Genomic DNA, 26,517 nt, shown 5'->3' on the forward strand with positions numbered 1-26,517 from the left:
ATGACTTCTATTAAAAAATCTTTACCCTTTTAGTACTTCTTAGCAGCTGTATGCTACAGAGGAAATTCTTTGATTTTGAAATTTCTTCTTTGTCTTCTCCACAGTGCTCTCTGCTGACACCTCTGTCCGTGTCAGGAACTGTCCAGAGCAGCATAGGTTTACCATGGGGATTTTCTCCTGCTCTGGAAAGTTCCTGATACGGGCATCAGGTGTCAGCAGAGAGCACTGTGGACAAGACAAAAAAAGAGATTCAAAAAGAAAATAATTTCCTTTGTAGCATAAAGCTGCTAAAAAGTAATTTACAAATCTGTTTAATTTTCTGGCATTAGTTGATTACCCCTTTAAGGACCAGAACAATTTTATTTTTGCATTGTCGTTTTTTCCTCCTCATCTTCTAAAAATCAGAACACTTTTAGTTTTCAGAAAGGAAGGATTGTCCGGCACCAGGTATGTTCTAAAAGATCACTTCTTTATTCATGCCATAGCAAGGAAAGAGACATCACAGGACTGTAATAATCTGACGCGTTTCGCTCTCTCTTGAGCTTAAACGTTGACTAAGTTCAACAGCCAAACATGCAGTTAAAATCGAGACTCAGGGGTCACATGATAAGATTACCTGACATAGGTGAGAAAAATAAAAATTCCGACATGGATATCATCTGTTAGTATTACAGCATGGACTGGACGCCTCCACAATTGCGTTTTTTACTCACTTTTTGTGTGATTACCTAATGAGTGTGAATAGAGTGCAAGCGTTATGTACAAGAATAAATATATAATAGATTAATAATTATAAGATTATGATGTACAGGTGTAATACCTGCAATGATCGATACTAAGGTGGAATGCTCAAAAATGTATTATCTATATTGAATATTGTATCTTAGGGCATTACGTGCATGGATCCATTAAAAGATGAGAAAAACTCTCTAGATTTATAGGGATGTTATCAATTAGATGATACATAGTAATAACTTGACCACAATTCAATTTTCTGGACATCTTGCTCAATCTATTCTTGCACTTTTCTTATCCATTATATATTAATACCGTTGCTATGGGTATTTACACTCTAATAGGTATCAAAACACACTTAGTGGGATCACTCTCCTAATACTCCAGACATAATGTGTATTATACCAAGACCTCTTCATTAAATCTGAAACTACAATATAAGGCTACACGAGGGGGCACAAAAATTATATTTCTATATACAAGTCATAATTAAATCTAAACGTTTGTTCATTCCCCGCAGGTATCTGGTATCCAGGAGGAACATCCAGTATGTTTCTCTATTGAGAAGGCGTTTTTTCACATCTCCCCCTCTGATGCCTATTTTAACCCTTTCTATACCAGACACCCGCAGGGAATCCAAATCCCCCACGTGCACGTCCCGAAAGTGGCGTGATAACATGGAAATGCCCACTCCTTCACTCCGGCTGTCAGAGATATGTCTCCTAATTCTTGTTTTAAGGGTATTAGTAGTGCACCCTACATATTGCATGTTGCACTTGGTGCATGTGGCCACATAGACTAACATGGTAGTGTTACAATTAATGTATTCCCGTAGTTGGTATGATTTTTTTTAGTTACACAGGACACTATTTCTTTAGAATGGTGCATGTATTTACATGTGATGCATCGATTGTGACCACAACCCCAATTTCCTGCAATATTGAGCCAGTTTTGATGTTTTGTTTTATCCTTTGTCATATTTTCTGCTTCTTTCGAATTAAATAAACTTGGTGACAAAGAGGAGCCCAATGAAGGTGCTTTTCTCGAGACCGCCATTATACTCTCTTTGACCACCTCCCTCAGAATTGGATCTCCTTCTAAAACTGGTGTATACTTTTTGATTATATTTTTAATCTGGGCAAATTGTGCACTATATGTAGTGACAAAAAATGTTCTTTTTTGTTTGTTTTTTGCATTTTTTGTCTTATCTCTTTTCCCAGTGTATTTGATTAGCTGTTCTCTATTAATGCCTTCTACTCGTTCTTGAGCCCTATTAAGACAATCCTCTGTGTAGCCTCTTTTGGTAAATCTGCTTTTTAAATCTCCTATCTCTTTTTTTCCATTGTACAGGATCAGAACAATTCCTCTTGGTCCTACAAATCTCCCCAAAGGGGATATTCTGGACCACATGCTTTGAATGGCAAGAGGAAGCCATAAGGACTGAGTTTGTTGCCGTCTCCTTTCTGTAGGGGACAACAACAATCTTTGATCCTCTACTGGATAGGGTGATATCCAAGAAATTAACTGAGGTGCGACTGAACTGAGCTGTGAATTTAAGGTTTAAATGATTGTTATTAATGTAAGAAACAAACTAAAAAAATTGGTGTTCAGTGCTCCCCCAAACAATCAATAAATCATCTATATAACGTCCTATCCAGCAGATGTTCTCAAAGAAAGGATTACTGGGTGTAAACAAAAAATGCTGCTCCCAATAAAACATGAAAATGTTTGCAAAAGAGGGTGAATACTTCGCACCCATAGATACTCCCCGAGTCTGAAGGACAAAATCGCCATAAAAAATGAAGTAATTGTGGTGTAACAAAAATTCAGTGGCCATGACGATAAATCCCTTCAGACTCGGGGAGTAGCTGCAATAGTGATCCAAATGGAATGACAGGGCAATGAGACCTGCGTCCCATGGGATAGATGGATATAATCCCACTACATTGCAGGTGGCCCAAGACATGTTTTCACTCCATTCTTTCTGGTCAAGAATATTAATAACGTGTTTAGTGTCCTGTAAAAAAGTGGGTGTGACCTTTGTGAGGGGTTGCAAATAGTGGTCCACCCACTCCCCAAGGTGCTCCGTGACCGATCCTATACCTGCCACGATTGGTCTCAGGGGAGGTGGAAATACCCCTTTATGCACCTTGGGGAGTGAGTGAAGCACTGGGACTACTGGGGCCTCCACATATAGATATTCTGCTAGCTTGATATCGAGAACACCCATAGCAGCACCATCTTCCAGAACTCTTTTTAACTTAGTCTTATTATTTTTGTTGGATCACTAGTTAGTTTCCTGTAGGTGTCACTATCTGAAAGAAGTTCAATGTTCAACTGTTTGTATAGATCAGAGTCAAGCACTATCACGTTACCCCCTTTGGCTGCATTATGTGTGACAATATAGTTATTCTCTCTCAATTGTTTTAGTGCCATCCTTTCCCCTTTATTCAGATTGTCAGGTATATGTTTTGACACAATTTTTTCATGCAGGTGCGCAAGGTCTCTCTCCACCAACTCCTGGAATCTATCCAGGGCCTCAGAACGGGAGGGCACAGGACAGAACCCAGGGTTGGTGGAGCGAAACGAAACATCCAGTGTATCATTAACATCATTATTTTCACATTGTAAACTGCGTAAATGTACCATATTCATCTGATCTTTAAAGTCCATACTCATACACAAGTCCACCTGTTGTAAGGGTGAGGGTGACACTTCCGAACTTGCTGACTATCATCTTTTATTGAAAAAAAGTGTCTTTGTAATGTTAGTCCTCGTGCTAGTCTGTTAACATCAAGCAAGGTGTTAAATAAATTAAATTTGCAAGTAGGAACAAAGTTCAGTCCCTTGCTCAACAGGGTGATTTGAGGATTAGTAAGGCTACACGCAGATAAGTTTATAACTGTGCTCACCTCGGAGTCAGGAGTGATCTCAAAGCATATCTCTTTCCTCCGATGTCGGATTTAGTGGAAAGCAATATCATGGACATTAAAAAAATCTAAATTCCGCAGAGATACAGAGGATTATAACAACGATCAAGTTTTCTCTTGGCACCTTCACAGAGACACGCAAGACGATACCCCAAAATCCATCTTGCGTACCCCTCACTCTAAATCAAGGCATAGACGCAGACCAAGCTCTAAATCTCCCAGAAGAGTGAGCTTCTCGGAAACGGGAAGCTCACAAGAGGCGGGACATGTAACAGCAAAAACCGACACTAATTTGAATAGAGCCATGGAGCAAGGTGCGGTTCCAAAAAAACGATGGGGCAAAAAGGAGACGAAAAACCAGGAGGGCCGGCAGTCGACATCAGAGGAAAGAGATATGCTTTGAGATCACTCCTGACTCCGAGGTGAGCACAGTTATAAACTTATCTGCGTGTAGCCTTACTAATCCTCAAATCACCCTGTTGAGCAAGGGACTGAACTTTGTTCCTACTTGCAAATTTAATTTATTTAACACCTTGCTTGATGTTAACAGACTAGCACGAGGACTAACATTACAAAGACACTTTTTTTCAATAAAAGATGATAGTCAGCAAGTTCGGAAGTGTCACCCTCACCCTTACAACAGGTGGACTTGTGTATGAGTATGGACTTTAAAGATCAGATGAATATGGTACATTTACGCAGTTTACAATGTGAAAATAATGATGTTATTGATACACTGGATGTTTCGTTTCGCTCCACCAACCCTGGGTTCTGTCCTGTGCCCTCCCGTTCTGAGGCCCTGGATGGATTCCAGGAGTTGGTGGAGAGAGACCTTGCGCACCTGCATGAAAAAATTGTGTCAAAACATATACCTGACAATCTGAATAAAGGGGAAAGGATGGCACTAAAACAATTGAGAGAGAATAACTATATTGTCACACATAATGCAGCCAAAGGGGGTAACGTGATAGTGCTTGACTCTGATCTATACAAACAGTTGAACATTGAACTTCTTTCAGATAGTGACACCTACAGGAAACTAACTAGTGATCCAACAAAAATAATACAGGCTAAGTTAAAAAGAGTTCTGGAAGAGGGTGCTGCTATGGGTGTTCTCGATAACAAGCTAGCAGAATATCTATATGTGGAGGCCCCAGTAGTCCCAGTGCTTCACTCACTCCCCAAGGTGCATAAAGGGGTATTTCCACCTCCCCTGAGACCAATCGTGGCAGGTATAGGATCGGTCACGGAGCACCTTGGAGAGTGGGTGGACCACTATTTGCAACCCCTCACAAAGGTCACACCCACTTTTTTACAGGACACTAAACACGTCATTAATATTCTTGACCAGAAAGAATGGAGTGAAAACATGTCTTGGGCCACCTGCGATGTAGTGGGATTATATCCATCTATCCCATGGGACGCAGGTCTCATTGCCCTGTCATTCCATTTGGATCACTATAGCAGCTACTCCCCGAGTCTGAAGGGATTTATCGTCATGGCCACTGAATTTTTGTTACACCACAATTACTTCATGTTTGATGGCGATTTTTTCCTTAAGACTCGGGGAGTATCTATGGGTGCGAAGTATTCACCCTCTTTTGCAAACATTTTCATGTTTTATTGGGAGCAGCATTTTTTGTTTACACCCAGTAATCCTTTCTTTGAGAACATCTGCTGGATAGGACGTTATATAGATGATTTATTGATTGTTTGGGGGAGCACTGAACACCAATTTTTTGAGTTTGTTTCTTACATTAATAACAATCATTTAAACCTTAAATTCACAGCTCAGTTCAGTCGCACCTCAGTTAATTTCTTGGATATCACCCTATCCAGTAGAGGATCAAAGATTATTGTTGTCCCCTACAGAAAGGAGACGGCAACAAACTCAGTCCTTATGGCTTCCTCTTGCCATCCAAAGCATGTGGTCCAGAATATCCCCTTTGGGGAGATTTGTAGGACCAAGAGGAATTGTTCTGATCCTGTACAATGGAAAAAAGAGATAGGAGATTTAAAAAGCAGATTTGCCAAAAGAGGCTACACAGAGGATTGTCTTAATAGGGCTCAAGAACGAGTAGAAGGCATTAATAGAGAACAGCTAATCAAATACACTGGGAAAAGAGATAAGACAAAAAATGCAAAAAACAAACAAAAAAGAACGTTTTTTGTCACTACATATAGTGCACAATTTGCCCAGATTAAAAATATAATCAAAAAGTATACACCAGTTTTAGAAGCAGATCCAATTCTGAGGGAAGTGGAAAAAGAGGGTATAATGGCGGTCTCGAGAAAAGCACCTTCATTGGGCTCCTCTTTGTCACCAAGTTTATTTAATTCCAAAGAAGCAGAAAATAGGACAAAGGATAAAACAAAACATCAAAACTGGCTCAATATTGCAGGAAATTGGGGCTGTGGTCACAATCGATGCATCACATGTAAATACATGCACCATTCTAAAGAAATAGTGTCCTGTGTAACTAAAAAAAATCATACCAACTACGGGAATACATTAATTGTAACACTACCATGTTAGTCTATGTGGCCACATGCACCAAGTGCAACATGCAATATGTAGGGTGCACTACTAATACCCTTAAAACAAGAATTAGGAGACATATCTCTGACAGCCGGAGTGAAGGAGTGGGCATTTCCATGTTATCACGCCACTTTCGGGACGTGCACGTGGGGGATTTGGATTCCCTGCGGGTGTCTGGTATAGAAAGGGTTAAAATAGGCATCAGAGGGGGAGATGTGAAAAAACGCCTTCTCAATAGAGAAACATACTGGATGTTCCTCCTGGATACCAGATACCTGCGGGGAATGAACAAACGTTTAGATTTAATTATGACTTGTATATAGAAATATAATTTTTGTGCCCCCTCGTGTAGCCTTATATTGTAGTTTCAGATTTAATGAAGAGGTCTTGGTATAATACACATTATGTCTGGAGTATTAGGAGAGTGATCCCACTAAGTGTGTTTTGATACCTATTAGAGTGTAAATACCCATAGCAACGGTATTAATATATAATGGATAAGAAAAGTGCAAGAATAGATTGAGCAAGATGTCCAGAAAATTGAATTGTGGTCAAGTTATTACTATGTATCATCTAATTGATAACATCCCTATAAATCTAGAGCGTTTTTCTCATCTTTTAATGGATCCATGCACGTAATGCCCTAAGATACAATATTCAATATAGATAATACATTTTTGAGCATTCCACCTTAGTATCGATCATTGCAGGTATTACACCTTTACATCATAATCTTATAATTATTAATCTATTATATATTTATTCTTGTACATAACGCTTGCACTCTATTCACACTCATTAGGTAATCGCTCAAAAAGTGAGTAAAAAACGCAATTGTGGAGGCGTCCAGTCCATGCTGTAATACTAACAGATGATATCCATGCCGGGTTTTTTATTTTTCTTACCTATGTCAGGTAATCTTATCATGTGACCCCTGAGTCTCGATTTTAACTGCATGTTTGGCTGTTGAACTTAGTCAACGTTTAAGCTCAAGAGAGAGTGAAACACGTCAGATATTACAGTCCTGTGATGTCTGTTTCCTTGCTATGGCATGAATAAAGAAGTGATCTTTTAGAACATACCTGGTGCCGGACAATCCTTCCTTTCTATACGCTGTTGAAGCCGGGGCGGGACCGGCGGGTCCCTGGAGCACAGGTGTGTTAAGGATCTGCCTCCGGCGGTGAGCGGACATTACTGCTTTTGCACTTTTAGTTTTCCACCTACTGACCCATATGAGGCTTGTTTTATGAGCTATCAATTTTACTTGTAATGACATCAGTCATTTCACCACAAAATTTACGGTGAAATAAAAAATAAAAAATTGTGGGACAAAAAAAATAAAACTGCCATTTTGTAATTTTTAGTGGCTTCCGCTTCTACGCAGTGCACTTATAGATAAAAATTACACCTATATGTATTCTGTAGGTCCATACGGTTACAATGATACCCAATTTATGTATGTTTTATTTTATTATACTACTTAAAAAAATTATAACTAAATGCACCAAAATTTGTATGTTTAAAATTGTCATCTTCTGACCCCTATAACTTTTTTTATTTTTCCGCAAACACACAAATTTTTTTGCGCCATGGTCTGCACTTTTTATCGGTACCATTTTTGTTTTGATGGGACTTTTTGATTGCTTTTTATACATGTTTTTAGGGTATACAAAATGTTTTTACGTATACGCCATGCAGTTTAATTAATGTTATATTGTTATAGTCCAGACATTTACAAACGCGGCAATACCACATATGTTCATGTTTATTTTTGTCTACATTTCTTAACTTTTTTTACACTGATCAATGCTATGTCATTGCATAGCATTGATCAGTGTCATTGGCGCTCTGCTGCTCCGGACTGCTGAGCAGGCATGGAGCAGCAGATCACCAATCGGACGGCGAGAAGGCAGGTAGGAACCCTCCACAGTCCTCTCAGCTGTTTGGGATGCCGCAATATCACCACGTCTGTCCTGAACAGCCCGATTGAGCTGCTGGGAAAGGTTTTACTTTCACTTTAGATGCAGCGATCAACTTTGATCACCCCGTCTAAAGGGTTAATGCTGGGCATCACCGCGATCGGTGATGTCTGGCTTTAGACACGGTTTCTGATGGCTGATAGACGCCGAGGTCTCGACTTTGATGCGGGGTCAGCCCGTGAGCCCACAGGGGAGCGGGCGCAGGGTGTACAGGTACATCCTGCGTTCTTAAGAGATTTAAAATAAAAATGGCAATTGCTGGAAGAATAATGGTAATGGGCGTCTACTCCAAAGCATGGCTCCTACAGAAAGTTCATCTCATCCCATAAGAACATAAGGCCCCATCTACCGACATGGAACAAATGATATATTAACCCCCAATTGTAAACTGAGAATAATGCTGAGAATTATAATATTACATTTATTCTAGGGAGATATTGGATTTGAAGTTGGTGGTACTGCGTCAAAATTACTCGAAGGCATTGAAAAACTTAAGGTAAGTTCTTAGTTTCTACAGTCATCACTTATGTTCCACAGTCTATGATGCTTAGGTCAGGACCCGTCTGGTATGGAAGCGAAGAGGAGCAAACACAGAAATAATTGGATCCAAAAGTCAAACTTGTCGTGTTGTTCTCTGCTGTCAGACATCCTCTCCACCTCCTGAGCTCTCGCCAAAGTGGTGGTACTGATGACTAGTGATGAGCTTCAGGGGCCATGTCCGAATTTGCGATATTTTGTGAATATATGGACGAATATTCGTCCTATGTTCGCGAAATTCACATATTTTCTATGTTCATAATGAAATTCATAATGAAATTTGCATAGTGCGCATGCAGAATTATGTCTTTCAACTAAAAGAAGGGAGGGATCAGTGTCCATCAACAGGAACAAAAAATGAACTTCCGGCTCCCAACAAGTAAAAAAATCCGAGGTTTATTCAAACATCTTTAAAATCCAAGTGTAACAGGACAAAATAATGAAGATAAAATACAAATGAAACGCGTTTCGTTTGTATTTTATCTTCATTATTTTGTCCTGTTAGGAGCCGGAAGTTCATCCTTGTTCCTGTTGGTTGCCTCACCTGGGGACTCGGCTCCAGTGCCTGCTTGCGAGCTTCTGCGGGGGAGGTCGTGCTGGCATCCTTGTGCAGCTGGAGGTATTGGTGAGCTGATCTTTTCTCTTTTTTTGTACATTGTAAGGGATCAGTGTCCAGTCTGGAAGTGCAGTTATTTCCATAGATATTCACATAAATTTACATATATTTGCATAAAAAAACTAAGATTTGTCATAACGAATATATATCACTATATTCTGAATATTTGCGAAATCACGAAGTGCGGATATTCATGGTAAAAATTTGCATTCTGAAAATTCGCGCTCAACACTACTGATCACAGCCACAGACACAGGCAATGGAGAGACATGCATCAATGTGTGTGCCCTAACTGCCCCGTCTCTGCTTGGAGAGTCTCCACATCTTCATGAATGAGCAGAGATATTGTTAAAGCTTTTTTAGGTTCTGAGTTGGGCCCCATACAAAGCCATCAGTCACCCATTGTCTCCCATTCATTTGAATTTAGCATATCCATTTATTGAAAGGATCTATCTGATGGGATAATGTACTCTCGTAGATATTCCATCCTCTTTCTCAGTCGTATTATCTCATATTCCAACCAGAGAGAGGCAAATACGACCCCTGACCTCTGCCCAACAGTGGAAGCCTATGGAGGAGTTTATCTTATATGTCAGGAATCTAAACATAGGGCAAAGGCTCAGACTAAGTCCATCCTTGTATTTATGCTCGTGCTACAGAAGGCAGCGTCCCTAATTTCATAGTCAGGAGAAGGGCCCGAACATGATACGACGGAAGCTTCAACCATTACAACTTGTAACACTCACGGTTCAGTAGACAGGAACACTTGTGTTAGTGGATCTGCAGGACCTGTGTTGCAGATGACATGGGCCGTACCAGGGAGTAGGGTCTACGGTGCCGCTGATTTTAACCAGAGCCCACCGCAAAGCGGGATGGACTTGCAGCGGCAAGACTCGACCACACAGGCGGCTGAGGAGTTTCAAGGCACAGGTAGGATATGGCAACTTGTGGTCAGGATAACAGAAGGTCAGGGCAGGCAGCACAGGAGCATAGTCAGAAACGTAGCAGGAGGTCAGTACGCAGGCGGCAAAGGAGCAAGGTCAGGTCACAGAACAATGAGGTCAGAAAACGGCAAGGCAACACACAGGAACGCTTTCTCTCAGGCACTAGGGCAACAAATATCCGGCCCAGGGCAGGGGGTGGTGCACACACTTATAGGGAAGGAACAGGTGGACACTAATTAGGGCGTACTGGCCCTTTAAATCACAGAGCTCTGGCACGCATGTGCCCTAGGAGACGGGGGCACGCGCGTCAGGACTGAGAACACGGAAGACCAGGGAGGTGAGTGATGGGCTGGAATTCGCATGTGGGTGTGTCCCGCAATGCGAATCCCAGCCCCGCCGGCAGCAGGGACATGGGAGGAGAGCGCTCACGGCCAGCGTGTCTGGCCGGAGAAATGACGTTATACAGCTGATGTAATTGTAAAGATAGAACCTATAAAAATGGCGCACGAAATCCAATAGTAAGAAACAACCGACAGTCACTAAGAAGCAGAGACATCTTATCATTGGGGATTGGGCTCAGGTTCTTCTCTCATCTGTTGTCATCAGTTTTTTGGTAACATGGAAAAAAAAATTAACCTTTTTCGCTAATGATGATTTATTCCTTTATTTTTCAGGCAAATTTGGGCCTGGCTGAACCTGTTCTTAACATTCTCTGCCCCATGGTAAGAACAGATTGTTTTCTATGGATATGTATAATCTATAATTCATTGACCCTATCATGAGAAGTTGTTGCACAAGTCACTGATATCTATTTTTTCTCACAGCTCGGTCCGTTATTTGCCTCAAAATGTGTAGATAAGCTCATCGGCGTAAGTATACTCCATAATACCGATATATCTGGAAAGAAATCTTAGATAAAAAAGCTTCACATTCACCATGTGCGCATTGAGCGCAGGGGAAATTTACATGGAGCAGATTGGTTGAAACAATGTGAATGTGGTGATAAGAATCCTTCAGAAGGCTGCAAAGCTCCATGTGATGTCTCTCTTAACTCCTTAAAGGGGTACTCCGGCCCTAAGACATCTTATCCCCTATCGTGATGTCACAACTTTGCCCCTGTGTGACATCATGCTCCGCCCACACTATGCAAGTCTATGGGAGGGGGCGTCATGCCCCCTCCCATAGACTTGTATAGCGGGGGCGGAGTGTGATGTCACATGGGGGCGGAGTCGTGACATCACAATACTCAGGCCCCGTGGTCGGTACCCGGCAGTTTGTGAGCTGGCAGCGCGACGTGCAGCTCAAAAATGTGGGTGCCGAATGCAAGATTGCGGGGTTCCCCAGCGTCGGGACCCCCGAGGTCAGAAAGCTTATCCCCTATCCTTTGGATAGGGGATAAGATGTCTTAGGGCCAGAATACCCCTTTAAGGACGCAGCCACTTGTATTTAGCGTTTTTGTTTTTGCCTTCTCGCCGTCTAAAAATAACAACTCCATCCTTCCATCCACAGACCAATATGGAGGCTTTTTTTTTTTGCATGACCAATTGTACTTTGTAATGACATCACTCATTTAACCATAAAATATACAGCAAACCATCAAAAAATATTAATGTGTAAGGAAATTGAAAAGAAAACTGAACTTTTGCAAATTTTGGAAGGTATTGTTCTCACGCTATAAGCTTTACGGTAAAAATGAAATCTTTTTCTTTAGTCTGTGGGTCAACACCAATAAAATGATACCTGTGGTTACATACTTTTCTATTATTGGACTGCTTTTAAAAAAACTAAATCTTTTTTCTTTTTGCACTTTTGTTTTTTTTTTCCTTACCTTTTAAAAATCATAACCCTTTCAATGCACCTACAGACCCACATGGTGGCTTTTTTTATTATGCCACCAATTGTACTTTGTAATGACATCAGTCATTTTGCCAAAAAATCTATGGCAAAACAAACAAAAAAAAATATTGGTGGGACAAAATAAAAAAAATAAAAACGCCTATTTGTAACTTTTGGGGGCTCCCATTTATACGCAGTGTATTTTTTTTGTAAAATGGCACCATATCTTTATTTTGTAGGTCCATATAGTTAAAATGATCCCCTACTTATATAGGTTTGATTTTGTTTTACTTTTGGAAAAAATCATAACTACATGCAGGAAAATTAATACATTTTAAAATGTCCTCTTCTGACCCCTATAACTTTTTTATTTTTCCGCATACAGGGCGGATGTTTTTATCGGTACCATTTTTGTTTTGACCGGACTTTTTGATTGATTTTTATTCAAAATATTATGGTATAAAAAGTGACCAAAAATACACTATTTTGGACTTTGGAATTTTTTTTACGTGTACACCATTGACCGTGCAGTTTAATTAACAATATATATCACGTTAATATTTATTTTTATTTACATATTTTTTTTTTTTTAATGGGAAAAGGGAGGTGAATCAAACTTTTATTAGGGAAGGGGTTAAATCACATTTATTAACTGTTTTTTACACTTTTTTTTTGCAATGTTATAGCTCCCATAGGAGACTATAACATGCAATACTTTGATTACCCATACTTATCAATGCTATGCCATTGCATTGCATTGATCAGTGTTTTTGGTGCTCGATTGCTCCAGCCTTGATCTCAGGCTTGGAGCAATCAATCGCCAATCGGATGCTGAGGAGGAAGGTAGGGACCGTCCTCGTGTATCCTCAGCTACACTGCAGTGGTCCTAATCAGCCCGACTGAGCTGAAGGGATGTATTTTTTTTACATTTTAGACACGGCGATAAACTTTGATTGCCGCGTCTAAGGGGTTAGACACATTTTTTTAAACTTTTACTTTTTATGTCTTCATAGGGGACTATTTATAGCAATCATTACATTGCTAATACTGATCTTCTGCTCTGGTCTGCTCAATGTTAGACCAGAGGAGATGACCCCAGGAGAGCGGCAGAGGACGATAAGGGGACCACTGGCCTCCACCTTGGATAATTGTTACTCACGGCCATGCCACGGGCGATCCGATTATCCATTCAAAGTGCCGCATTGCTACAGATGCAGTGATCTGTATTGATCGCGGCATCTGAGAGATAATTGGGGGGACCTGCCGCCTTTCCGGTGCTCACGTCATGTTTAGACAGGTCCCAGCAGATCAGGATGTACATGTATGTCCAATGTTCTTAAGGGGTTAATGGGGGGTCAGGAGCGATTACCGAAAAATACCTTACACCTAACCTGATGCTGCACTTTATTTCAGAAAGACGTTTCAAAAGTGACCAACAACGTGAAGAACATACTATGCAAGGTAAAAACTACAATGAATCTACTGAAATATTTACTAATACTAGAGTGTTATATACTTGGCCATGTGTTGTCTCCAAATCAACATTAAGGATCTCTAGATGTTCCTCACCTTTCACCTTATCTGGACATATCCCGAGATGAGGAGCTCCATGACACATATCTCATAATGCTCCGTCCGGAGAGGTTTGTGCTATATGTGTGGATAAGAGGCCCCCCAGTGGTTGTGATGTGGGTTGCAGCCTGTCAAGGTGCCATCATACAAGGTCACTGTCAAGAGATTTCCAGCACGTCACAGCAATAATGTATTGAAATTGTATTGTGGGCAAAGTAGCATCCTAAGGGAAAACTAGAGAGAGTTATGGGTGGTCACATCTATAACAGTGCCACCAGTATCCACTACCATCCACAGATCATAGCTCTAAAAAAAAAAAAAAAAAAAAAAGAAACATTACTTATAAATATCTGTATACTTGGAGCCCCTATCTGATAGCACGGAGAAAGGTAGGGACCCTCTGGCTGTCATAGCAGTTGATGAGAACTTTCTGTTAAATTGTGGCAAATCCGATTAGCTATCTCAAACACACCTCCCAGGATCAAATTTATTGCGGTATCTAAAGGGTTAGCGCTAGGCATTGGCATGATCCTGGCTGACCACCATTAGAGGTGAGTCCTAGATGCCTATAGCAGCCTGTTTTTTGACTGAATAGGAGGCAAGGGAAACTCCAGCGCTCACTTCTAAGATGGTTGATGTGACATGATGTAAATATACCTCATTTCGCATTAACATATTTCCCCCATGACAAGAAAGGGTTAAAATTCACTTTCCATATTTTCTTCCTAAGAATAAAAAAATTGCAAAATGTTCTTCTTATCTACATCCCATATAACAGAGATCCATCCGGTTCACCCATAGTGGAGATGATGATCTGATGGACGGCTCAGCCCCAGGCGCCATCATACAAGGTCACTTCCGCCCCTTGTCACCTCTTCCCAACATAACGATAGGAGGTGAATTTCCTGACGTTTTATCGCTATAGCTCATTCCTGTTTATTATTCTTTTATTGTAGAAAGAAGAAGATCTGGATGTTAAACAGACTATAAAAACAATGGTAAGAAAAAATGTCTGCTTTTGTTAAAAATAAAGATTAAACACAATATATTCTACAATGATAACGAATCCGATTCCAAATGGTTTTAGTAGAAAAGTTTATTTGAGATAAAAGTTGTCACCATTGATAAGTGGCCCCAGATTGTCCCCAGACATGACCAATAAACAAGACTGTGAGCATTGAGGAGCCGGATGAGCCTACACCGAGGCCGTCCAGTGTGAGGCGCCATCATGTAGGGGCACAGTACGGCTGATACTACGTGATAACAGGGATCGAATGGAGCGGCCGTCACCTCTACATGACATCAGGGTGTCTGACAGGAGAACAGGCTGATGGTTACCAGTAGAGGTCACAATGGATTCAGCCCTATAGGTCACATTATCTGATCACATGAAATAGAAGAAACAATCTTTATATTTTACTGTCATTACCTGATCCTATCAATAGCGACAGAAACCTCAGAACACTCAGACCATGTGACCAGAAGAATATAAACTTATCAAAACTAATGGTCGACTTTTCCATCTGTTTTTATTAGAGACATGGCGGCTGTCTGGCAGATGCCGCGCTGGGAACTGACGATACATTGGTAAGAGTCTTCAGTCCATAACATAAATATCTATAGAAATGATTATATAAAAGAGTCTTAGATATGATCATCCTCCATCTTATCGATGCGCTCCATCACTATATCAGATTGTTGTACAGAATATTAGAATTATTATACATCCTCTATATCCTCAACCACATTGGAGACTATGTAACAACCAAAGAATAATGCGGACGATCCCCTTATAGATCCCGTCTATTCGTTTCCACATGATCCCTGCTCGTAGGGGTGAGGGAAGAGTTCTCAGCGCTCCGTGTATGAGTAACATTAGATTCTAGGATCAGGATTCTTCCCAGAGAAGTCAGTGGAGTTCATAGACCTCCAGGAGGGAGTATGGAAATCTTTATGGATTTGTATTTTTGTTTTGAAAAAATCATTAAAAAATTGTTGCTAGCTATCTCATATCTATCTACAGTGGGGCAAAAAATTATTTAGTCAGTCACCAATTGTGCAAGTTTTCCTACTTAAAACGATGAGAGGCTGTAATTTTCATCATAAGTATACCTCAAATATGAGAGACATAATGAGAAGAAAAAAAAATCACATTGTCTCAATTTTAAAGAATTTATTTGTAAATTATGGTGTAAAATAAGTATTTGGTCACCAACAAACAAGCAAGATTTCTGACTCTCTCAGACCTGTAACTTCTTCTTTAATTTTCACTGTAGGATCCGGCCATTTTTTGCACATCTGACCACTTTCACTTTAAGCATTAATAACTCTGGAATGCTTTTACTTTTCATTCTGATTCCAAGATTGTTTTTTCGTGACATATTCTACTTTATGTTAGTGGTAAAATTTTGTCGATACTTGCATCATTTATTGGTGAAAAATTCCACAATTTGATGAAAAATTTGAAATTTGCATTAGTTTTTTACTTTGAAGCTCTCTGCTTATAAGGAAAATGGACATTCCTAATAAATGATACATTGATTCACATATACAATATGTTAACTTTATGTTTCCATCATAAAGTTGAGATGTTTTTACTTTTGGAAGACATCAGAGGGCTTCAAAGTTCAGCATCAATTTTCCAATTTTTCACAAAATTTTCTAAATCGAAATTTATCAGGCACCAGTTCAGTTTTGAAGTGGATTTGAAGGGCCTTCCTATTAGAAATACCCCACAAATGACTCCATTATAAAAACTGCACCCCTCAAAGTATTCAAAATGACATTCAGAAGGTTTGTTAAAGCTTTAGATGTTTCACAAGAATAGCAGCAAAGTGAAGGAGAAAATTCAAAATCATAATTTTTACACTCGCATGTTCTTGCAGACCCAGTTTTTGAATTTTTATACGGAGTAAAAGGAGATAAATCTTCCTCAAATTAGTAACCCAATTTCTCTCGAGTAAGGAAATACCTCATATGTGTATGTCAAGTGTTCTGTGGGTGCACTACAATGCTCAGAAGGGAAGGAACAACAGTGGGATTTTGGAGAGTGAATTTTTCTGAAATGTTTTTTGGGGGGCATGTCACGTTTAAGAAGCCCCTATGGTGCCAGAACAGCAAAAATAAAAAATAAACACATGGCCTACTATTTTGGAAACTACACCCCTCAAGGAATGTAACAAGGGGTCCAGTGAGCCTTAGCACCCCACAGGTGTTTCACGATTTTTTGAAAAAGGTGGATGTGTATTTTATTTATTAACTTTTTTCACTAAAATGTTAGTTTTCCCCCAAATTTTACATTTTTACAAGGGGTAATATGAGAAAATGCCCCCCAAAATTTGTAACACCATCTCTTCTGAGTATGGAAATACCCTATGTGTGGACGTCAAGTGCACTGCAGGCGCACTACAATGATCAGAAGAGAAGGAGTCACATTTGGCTTTTGGAAAGCAAATTTTGCTGAAATGGTTTTTGACGCAACATAAAAAGTCCCCGATGATATTGACCCATGACCCATTTTTGGAAAAAATACCCCCAGAGGTCTCATCAGTTTTTTTTTAGTTTTTTTTTTTAAATTAAACTTTTTTGGGGGCAATTTAGTGGTTTTATGGGGTTAAAACTTGGAAGGTACTGTGGACTTGGTACATTGGGGTCAAATTATGGAAAATTAAAATGAAGAGGGAAAATTTAGTACTGCATGGAAGTGTGAAACTCCCTGAAGCAGTTTTTAATGCAGAGGCCCGGATGATCGGGGCAAGTGTCAAATTGAGTGGTGGTGTCCTTTCGTATTCCCCTCTTGTGAGACACTCTGCATTTTTTCTGGGATCGTCCCTTCTTTCCAGTGTGGGGGACCTCACCTGGAAAGTGTTGGCCTGGGACCATCCTGGCACCTATAACTTCAGTTCCTTGGGAAGTCCGGCCTGCTCTTTCCCAGTCAGCAAAGGTCAGGGCCCTTAGGACTTCTTCTTGGAACTGAAGGAATGTCCCTGTGTTGCCAGCGTACTGGGACAGTACAAAAGAGTTGTACATGGCAACCTGTACCAAGTAGACTGCAACTTTTTTGTACCATACGCGTGTTTTCGGCATGGCGATGTATGGCTTGAGGGCTTGATCAGAAAGATCAACTCCCCCTATATACCGATTGTAGTCCAGAATACAATCGGGCTTGAGGACCGTTGTTGTGGTACCTCGCACAGGGACAGGTGGGCTGCCACCATGAATTGTGGTCAGCATAAGGACATCCATCTTATCCTTATACCTGACCAGCAACAGGTTTTCTTGGGTAAGGGCATGGGACTCACCCTTGGGCAAAGGTGTCTGAACAAAATTTAGAGGGAGGCCTCTCTGGTTTTTCCGCACGGTCCCACAAGCGGACGTGGATCTGGCGGCAAGGGATGTGAACAGAGGGAAGCTGGTATAAAGTTGTCCACTTACACGTGGTAACCCTTATCCAACAATGGGTGCATAAGGTCCCAAACGATTTTCCCGCTAACACCCAGAGTGGGGGAACAATCCCCCAGATCCAATACGGGAATATCGTCCCTCATATACTCTAAACTGGAGGTACTCTCACAAAGTTTGTAGAGCTTCAGGCCATACCGCGCCCACTTTGAATATTACTCTCCCTTTAAAACGTATAAGATACTCATCTACCGAGAGCTCCCTGAGCGGTACGTAGGCCCCCAAAAATTTGGCCCCAAAGTGATGGGGTGGACATGCCTCATTATCTGCATAATGAAGGCATTTGCGAATGGCCTCGAACCACTTTTGTGTCATGACCATACTGTGAAGCGGGGTCTGGTATAGGATGTCCCCGCTCCAGTACTGTCTGAAACTTGGCTTTTTGACCAGGCCCATATGCAGCAAGAGGCCCCAAAATGTCTTCATTTCTGCTGCATCAATGGCATACCATTCATTGGACCTGGCCAAAACAGAATCAGAGTGGTGGGCAATGAACCGCTGGATGTACAGATTCGTCTGCTCCACCATGTGATTGACAAAGCTGTCACAGAAAAAATAACTGAAATAGTTAATTTCCGTAAATCCAGCCGTGTCAATTCGGAGACCGGAGTCGCCAACAAACTCTGGAATGCGTTACTGATAAGCCTCTGCGGGTCTCCAGACAGGTTCACTGGAAGGGAGCACCGGTACACTTGTCTGGGTGGGCGGACATCTAGTACGAGCGGCATTGGGACCTATTGGGACCCTTGGGGACCTATTAGGGGGTCGGGGGGGAATGTATTTTTACTTTTTCTTTTTTTTTTTACCTCCTACCTTTCCCTTCACTGACAACTCACCCTGACTAAAATCACATCTTCAGCCCTGAGGGGCACAGATCTCTGCAGGGGGGGGAGGGGGTTCCCTGGCTCTCTCTCACAGCTCTGCCCGGTGACTGAACTCAGTGAGCAGGCAGAGCTGCGAGAAGGGGACATTTACCCCTCCCCTGCCGGCTGCTATTGGCTGGATGATCGTCCGGCCAATAGCAGCGCTCCTGGGGGGGTGACAAAATCGCCACCTCCCCATAGATACAGGAGGTGATTCGGGGAGTATCCTACACCCCTGATCACCATGTATTTCCGGACCAGCATCACCGGAATCGCCGCAAATCGCAAGTGTGAATTCACCTGCAATTTGTGGCGATTGCCGACATGGGGGGGTCTCATGACCCCCCTGGGCATTTGCGCGGAGTGCCTGCTGATCGGTACGCCCCGGGTCCTTAACTACCAGGAAGCCAGGGAGTATCCATACGCCCAGGGTCATTAACCTCGGGCCTGGCCTCTAACAACAGCCGGGACCCGTGGCTAATAGCGCGCGGCAATGATCGCGGTGTCGCTCGCTATTACCCCTTTAAACGCGGCGTTCAAAGTTGAACGCTGCGTCTAGAGTGAAAATAAATCACTGCCGGTTAGCTCAGGGGGCTGTTCGGGATGTCCGCGGTGAAATTGTGGCATCCCGAACAGCTCTGGGACACGAGGAGGGTCTCCTACCTTGCCTCCTGGTGTCCGATCGCCGACTGACTGCTCAGTGCCTGAGATCCAGGCATAAGCAGTCAAGCGGCAGAATCATTGATCACTGGTTTCCTGTGAGAAACCATTGAACGATGTAAATGATCAGTGTGTGCAGTGTTATAGCCCCCTATGGGATAACAATGATCAGTATAAAAGATCAGTATGTGTAGTGTTATAGTCTCCTATGGGAGAACAATGATCAGTATAAGAGATCAGTGTGTGCAGTGTTATAGTCTCCTATGGGAGAACAATGATCAGTATAAGAGATCAGTGTGTGCAGTGTTATAGTCTCCTAAGGGAGAACAATGATCAGTATAAGAGATCAGTGTGTGCAGTGTTATAGTCTCCTACAGAAGCTACAACACTGCAAAAAAAGAGTGAAAAAAAAGTGAATAAAGATCATTTAACACCTCCCCTAATAAAAGTTTGAATCACCCCCCTTTTCCTATTTAAAAAAAACAGTGTAAATAAAAATAAACATATGTGGTATCGATGCATGTGGAAATGTCCTAATTATAAAAATATATAATTAATTAAACAACACAGTCAATGGCGTACACGCAAAAAAAAATTCCAAAGTCCAAAATAGTGTATTTTTGGTCCCTTTTTATATCATGAAAAATAAATAAAAAGCGATCAACGAGTCCGATCAATACAAAAATGGTATCGCTAAAAACTTCAGATCATGATGCAAAAAATGAGCCTTCATACCGCCCCATATGTGGAAAAATAAAGAAGTTATAGGGGTCAGAAGATGACAATTTTAAACGTATACATTTTCCGGCATGTAGTTATAATTTTTTTTAGAAGTACGACAAAATCAAACCTATATAAGTAGGGGATCATTTTAATTGTATGGACCTACAGAATAAAGATAAGGTGTCATTTTTACCGAAAAATTTACTACGTAGAAACGGAAGCCCCCAAAAGTTACAAAATGGCGTTTCTTTTTTCAATTTTGTCTCACAATGATTTTTTTCCATTTTTCCGTAGATTTTTTAGTAAAATAACTGATATCATTACAAAGTAGAATTGGTGGCACAAAAAAATAAGCCATCGTATGGATTTTTAGGTGCAAAATTGAAAGAGTTATGATTTTTAAAATGTAAGGAGGAAAAAATGAAAGTGCAAAAACGGAAAAAACCCTGGTCCTTATAGGGGTACTCTGGTGCATAGCAGATGTATGCTAAAGGTAGCATGGTGGCTCAGTGGTTACCACTGCTGCCTTACAGTGCTGGAGCCTTGGGTTCAAATCCCACTAAGGACAACAATAAACAAGGAGTTATTATTGTTATTATTATTATTATTATGAAGTCAGCAAAGAGCACTGTGCTCGTGATGTCATCAGAGATAATTCCAAAAAGAAAATAATTTCCTCTGTAGTATTCAGCAGCTAATAAGTACAAGAAGGATTAAGATTTTTTTAATAGAAGTAATTTACAAATCTGTTTAACTTTCTGGCACCAGTTAATTTAAAAGAAAAAAGGTTTTCACCGGAGTACCCCTTTAAAGGGTTAAGGCGTTAAGAGTCTCCTCTGTCCTCCACTCATTCCCTGTATTAATAGTACCTGTTTGAACTTGATATCAGTTTAAAAGACACCTGTCCACAACCTCAAACAGTGACACTCCAAACTCCACTATGGCCAAGACCAAAAAGCTGTCGAAGGACACCAGAAACAAAATTGTAGACCTGCACCAGGTAGCTTGAAGACCTGCACCAGGTAGAAATCAACTGTGGGGGCAATTATTAGAAAATGGAAGACATACAGATCACTGATAATCTCCCTCGATCTGGGGCTCCACATAAGATCTCGCTGTGGTGTCAAAATTATCACAAGAACGGTGAGCAAAAATCCCAGAAACAGACAGGGGGGGGGGGGGGAACCTAGTAAATGACCTGCAGAGAGCTGGGACCAAAGTAACAAAGGCTACTACGCCACCAGGGACTCAAATCATGCAATGCCAGATGTGTCTCCGTGCTTAAGCCAGTACATGTTTAGGCCCCTCTGAAGTTTGCTAGAGAGCATTTGGGTGACCCAGATGAGTATTGGGAGAATGTCATATGGTTAAATGAAACCAAAGTAGAACTTTTATGGTAAAAACTCATCTCGTCATGTATGGAGGAGAAAGAATGCATCCAAAGTTGCATCCAAAGAACACCATACCTACTGTGAAGCATGGGGGGTGGAAACACCATGCTTTGGGGCTGTTGTTCAGCAAAGGGACAAGGACGACTGATCCGTGTAAAGGAAAGAATGAATGGGGCCATGTATCGTGAGATTTTGAGTGAAAACTTCCTTCCATCAGCAAGGGCATTGAAGATAAAATGTGGCTGGGTCTTTCAACAAGACAATGATCCCAAACACACTGCCCGGACAACAAAAGAATTGCTTTGTAAGAAGCATTTCAAGGTCCTGGAGTTGCCTAGCCAATCTCCAGATCTCAACCCTATAGAAAACCTTTGGAGGGAGTTGAAAGTTTATATTGCCCAGTGGCAGCCCCAAAACATCTGTCACGATTCGGCTGGCAGGAGGTGGATCCTCTGTGCCAGAGAGGGATTGGCGTGGACCGTGCTGGTGGACCGGTTCTAAGTTGCTACTGGTATTCACCAGAGCCCGCCGCAAAGCGGGATGGTCTTGCAGCGGCGGTAGCAACCAGGTCGTATCCACCAGCAACGACTCAACCTCTCTGACTGCTGAAGATAGGCGCGGTACAAGGGAGTAGACAAGAGCAAGGTCGGACGTAGCAGAAGGTAAGGGCAGGCAGCAAGGATCGTAGTCAGGGGCAACGGCAGGACGTCTGGAACACAGGCTAGGAACACACAAGGGAACGCTTTCACTGGCACAATGGCAACAAGATCCGGCGAGGGAGTGCAGGGGAAGTGAGGTATAAGTAGGGAGTGCAAGGGTGAGAATACTGATTAGGCCTGCTGCGCCAATCAGTGGCGCAGCGGCCCTTTAAATGGCAGAGACCCGGCGCGCGCGCGCCCTAAGGAGCGGGGCCGCGCGTGCCGGGACAACACAGATGGGGAACGGGTCAGGTACAGGAGCCGAGATGCGCATCGCGAGCGGGCGCGTCCCGCATCGCGAATCGCATCCCGGCTGGGAGTAATATCGCAGCGCACCCGGTCAGCAGGTCTGACCGGGGCGCTGCGAATGAGAGAACGCTGCGAGCGCTCCGGGGAGGAGCGGGGACCCGGAGCGCTCGGCGTAACAACATCACTGCTCTAGAGGATATCTGCAAGGAGAAATGGGCCAAAATACCTGCAACAGTGTGTGAAAACCTTGTGAAGACTTACAGAAAACGTTTGACCTCTGTCATTGCCAACAAAGAGGATATAACAAAGTATTGAGATGAACTTTTGTTATTGACCAAATGCTTGTTTGCAAATAATTTGCAAATAAATTCTTAAAAAAATCAGACAATGTGATTCTATGGATTTTTTTTCTCATTCTGTCTCTCATAGTTGAGGTTACAACCTATGATGGAAATTACAGAGGCCTCTCTGCTCATTTTAAGTGGGAGAACTTGCACAATTGGTGGCTGACTAAATACTTTTTTGCCCCACTGTATCTATCTATCTATCTATCTCATATTTATCAACCTATCTTTTTATATATCTGATTGGAGTATATACCTTCATCTATACCATAACATTTTCTAGGAAGATCTGACCGAAGATGTTGGTGAAGCTCTGGCTCCAGCAGTGAAGGACGTTGTGAGGACTCTGAAGGTAATGTTTCCTAGATTAGTAGAACATCTATCGTAGTTTATTATAATCTATAGTCTTGTTATATTATAATAATCCAGACACTGATGCTGAAATTTATTCTATATATTTTAATAATGCAGGATAACCACCTTACTGGTAGTGTTGTGAAGTTATTATGCCCAGTGGTAAGTATGGTCTATGTGGTCGGAATCATTTTGGCAATACATGGGGTCATCTTATGGGGTAGGCGCTGTCTGTCTTAGGTCACTTACACAAGAGGTAATTACACCAAAGTGTCCCACCCTGACCAGAGGGGCGACTTACCTGATCTCACACATTGCAGACCCCAATGATGCTGAGTCCAGGTCAGTAAAGCTGCAGTCAAGACTGGACACTTGGCCATAATACACACGTGTGAATCTGTATTGATGTATTTGTTGTGTGACTGATCCATAGAAATCTCATGCAGGGATCGTATCTCTATGTGTTTCTGCATCAGAAAGTCTATGTTAGTTTGACCTTCCGCTGGTCAAACCAGAGGGATTTTAGATGGCTAACTTCTCATTCACGGAAGGTTTTGTTTTTTACCGACAACAAAGACATAAAAGTTACAGGGATCAGAAAATGGCAATAAAAAAAGTTCCAAAAAGTTTGAATTTCTTTAAAGTATCAAAAGTATCAAAAAAAAATGTTAGTTTGACAACAAAGTAAATGGTGTAAAACAGAAAACCACCAAATTTGCTAAATTATATTAAAAATAAATAAATGAATTAAATTAAAAATAAAAGGTGTAATTACAAAGTACAATGGGTCCCGCAATGGGTCCCGCAAAAACAAACCCTCACATAAGTAGACTGTGCTCCCGTTTTAGTCCATTGGACAAGTATTTATTAATTTTTTTACACCCCTGAATGGGCGTGGCTGAAAAACCTGAACACAAGAAGGAGGGGGAGTCGCACATTTATTCTTATATAGTGTAGATCAGAAGTCTGTTAGAGATGAGCAGAATAGGGACTCTATCTGTGTAAACAAAAAAATTCACTAGAAGCAGCAGAGAGTTTGTAGATTGTGAGGAATAGACATTAAAGGGGTACTCCGCTGCTCAGTGTTTGGAACAAACTGTTCCGAACACTGGAGCTGGCGTCAGGAGCTTGTGACATCATAACCCCGCTCCCTCATGATGTCACGCTCCACCCCCTCAATGCAAGGCTATGGGAGGGGGCGTGAAGTCTGTCACGCGCCCTCCCACAGTCTTGCATTGAGGGGGCAGGGCGTGACATCATGAGGGGGTGGGGCTATGATGTCTCGAGCTCCCGGTGCCGGCTCCAGCATTCGGAACAGTTTGTTCCAAACGCTGAGCAGCGGAGTACCCCGTTAAAGGAATGTTACACAATGTCATAACCTTCCCCTATATACTATTATTTAAATAAAATCTTTATTTCTCTAACAGGGACAACTTCTAAATAATGTAGTGAATGGAGGCAGTAATGGCCCTCTTGGCAGTCTTCTTGGAGGAGGCGATAAGGGTGGTCTTCTTGGTGGTGTCCTTGGAGGAGGCGATAAGGATGGTGGTCTTCTTGGTGGTGTCCTTGGAGGAGGCAATAAGAAAAGTGGTCTTCTTGGTGGTGTCCTTGGAGGAGGCAAGAAGAAAGGTGGTCTTCTTGGTCGCAGACGCTAGGTTACACAATGAAAACTTCACATGGTTTTGGTGAGTATGAAACAAATGCTGCAATTTCCCTCCTAAAATAATTCCTCTCACAAAGCAGAATTTCTGCTGCAGGAATTCTATTGAAGTGAATGAGCAATTAAGTTCTGCTGAATTATCAGTGTGAACAAAGCCTAAGAAATAAATCCCTTGTGAAGCCTCAGATTATTGTCACCTACTTTTCCCTTTGACGAGACATTTAACCACAAATCATCTCGATTCACTATGGGGGACATTTATATAGTTACATAGTTACATAGTTAGTACGGTCGAAAAAAGACATAGGTCCATCAAGTTCAATCAAGGAATTGTAGGGTAGGGGTGTGGCGCGATATTGGGGAAGGGATGGGATTTTATATTTCTTCATAAGCATTAATGTTATTTTGTTCCAGGAATGTATCTAATCCTGTTTTAAAGCTGTTAATTTGTCCTGCTGTGACCAGTTCCTGAGGTAGACTGTTCCATAAGTTCACAGTTCTCATGGTAAAGAAGGCGTGTCGCCCCTAAAACTAAACTTTTTTTTCTCCAGACGGAGGGAGTGCCCCCTCGTCCTTTGGGGGGGTTTAACCTGGAACAGTTTTTCTCCATATTTTTTGTATGGGCCATTAATATACTTATATACATTTATCATATCCCCCCTTAAACGTCTCTTCTCAAGACTAAACAATTGTAACTCCTTTAATCGCTCCTCATAGCTATCATTGTTCTATATATTTATGCAATACATTTATTATACTATCACAGGAGGTTATATATTAGGTTACATATTATACTATCACAGGAGGTTATATATATTATTATACTATCACAGGGGGTTATATATTATTATACTATCACAGGAGGTTATATATTATTATACTATCACTAAGTGATTTGTCTCTTATTCCACCATATTCACACACAAATAGTTAATGCCTGTTAAATAATGCCGGAGCACGGTATTATATTCTGGCCTGACCATGGGAGGAGTGATCACTTGTCTGTATAAAAAACACCTACATTTATTGTAATCTTCTGGACATCATGGCAGACAGTACACAATAAAATAATAAAGATTCATATCATGGCCGTTCATTCCGTAGATAATCATTTGGGAGCGTTACATAGACTTGTGTCTTTAATTCTTATCTCACTAGCTGGGATTTCTTCCAAATATATGAATAGTGTTGAGCACGAATATCCGTAATGAAAATTTTTATCGCAAATATCTTCACTTCGCGATTTCGCAAATATTTAGAATATAGTGCTATATATTCGTAATGAAGAATATTATTTTTTGTTTGTTTGTTTGTTTTCCAAATGCAAATGTTTATGTGAATTTATATGCAAATTTTCGCATGGAAAAAAGTGAACGAACATAGCGAAAATGCGAATTTCGCGAACATAGGACAAATAATCGTCAAT

At 41.3% G+C, this 26,517-nt stretch overlaps 1 protein-coding gene across 1 annotated transcript in view; it reads left to right on the top strand.

Moving 5' to 3' along the window:
• LOC130282256 (spidroin-1-like) overlaps window positions 1-26,517 on the top strand; it is a 53,149-nt gene that overhangs the window by 20,903 nt on the left and 5,729 nt on the right. The window contains exons 7-15 of the mRNA XM_056530297.1: window positions 8,614-8,679; window positions 10,955-11,002; window positions 11,105-11,149; window positions 13,530-13,577; window positions 14,645-14,686; window positions 15,225-15,275; window positions 23,361-23,429; window positions 23,549-23,593; window positions 24,859-25,116. Of these exons, the coding sequence (XP_056386272.1) occupies window positions 8,614-8,679; window positions 10,955-11,002; window positions 11,105-11,149; window positions 13,530-13,577; window positions 14,645-14,686; window positions 15,225-15,275; window positions 23,361-23,429; window positions 23,549-23,593; window positions 24,859-25,086 (642 nt within the window). The 3' untranslated portion in view covers window positions 25,087-25,116. The remainder of the gene's footprint in view (window positions 1-8,613; window positions 8,680-10,954; window positions 11,003-11,104; window positions 11,150-13,529; window positions 13,578-14,644; window positions 14,687-15,224; window positions 15,276-23,360; window positions 23,430-23,548; window positions 23,594-24,858; window positions 25,117-26,517) is intronic.

This window comes from Hyla sarda, chromosome 7 (genome assembly GCF_029499605.1).
Source record: "Hyla sarda isolate aHylSar1 chromosome 7, aHylSar1.hap1, whole genome shotgun sequence".
Taxonomy (NCBI): Eukaryota; Metazoa; Chordata; class Amphibia; order Anura; family Hylidae; genus Hyla; species Hyla sarda.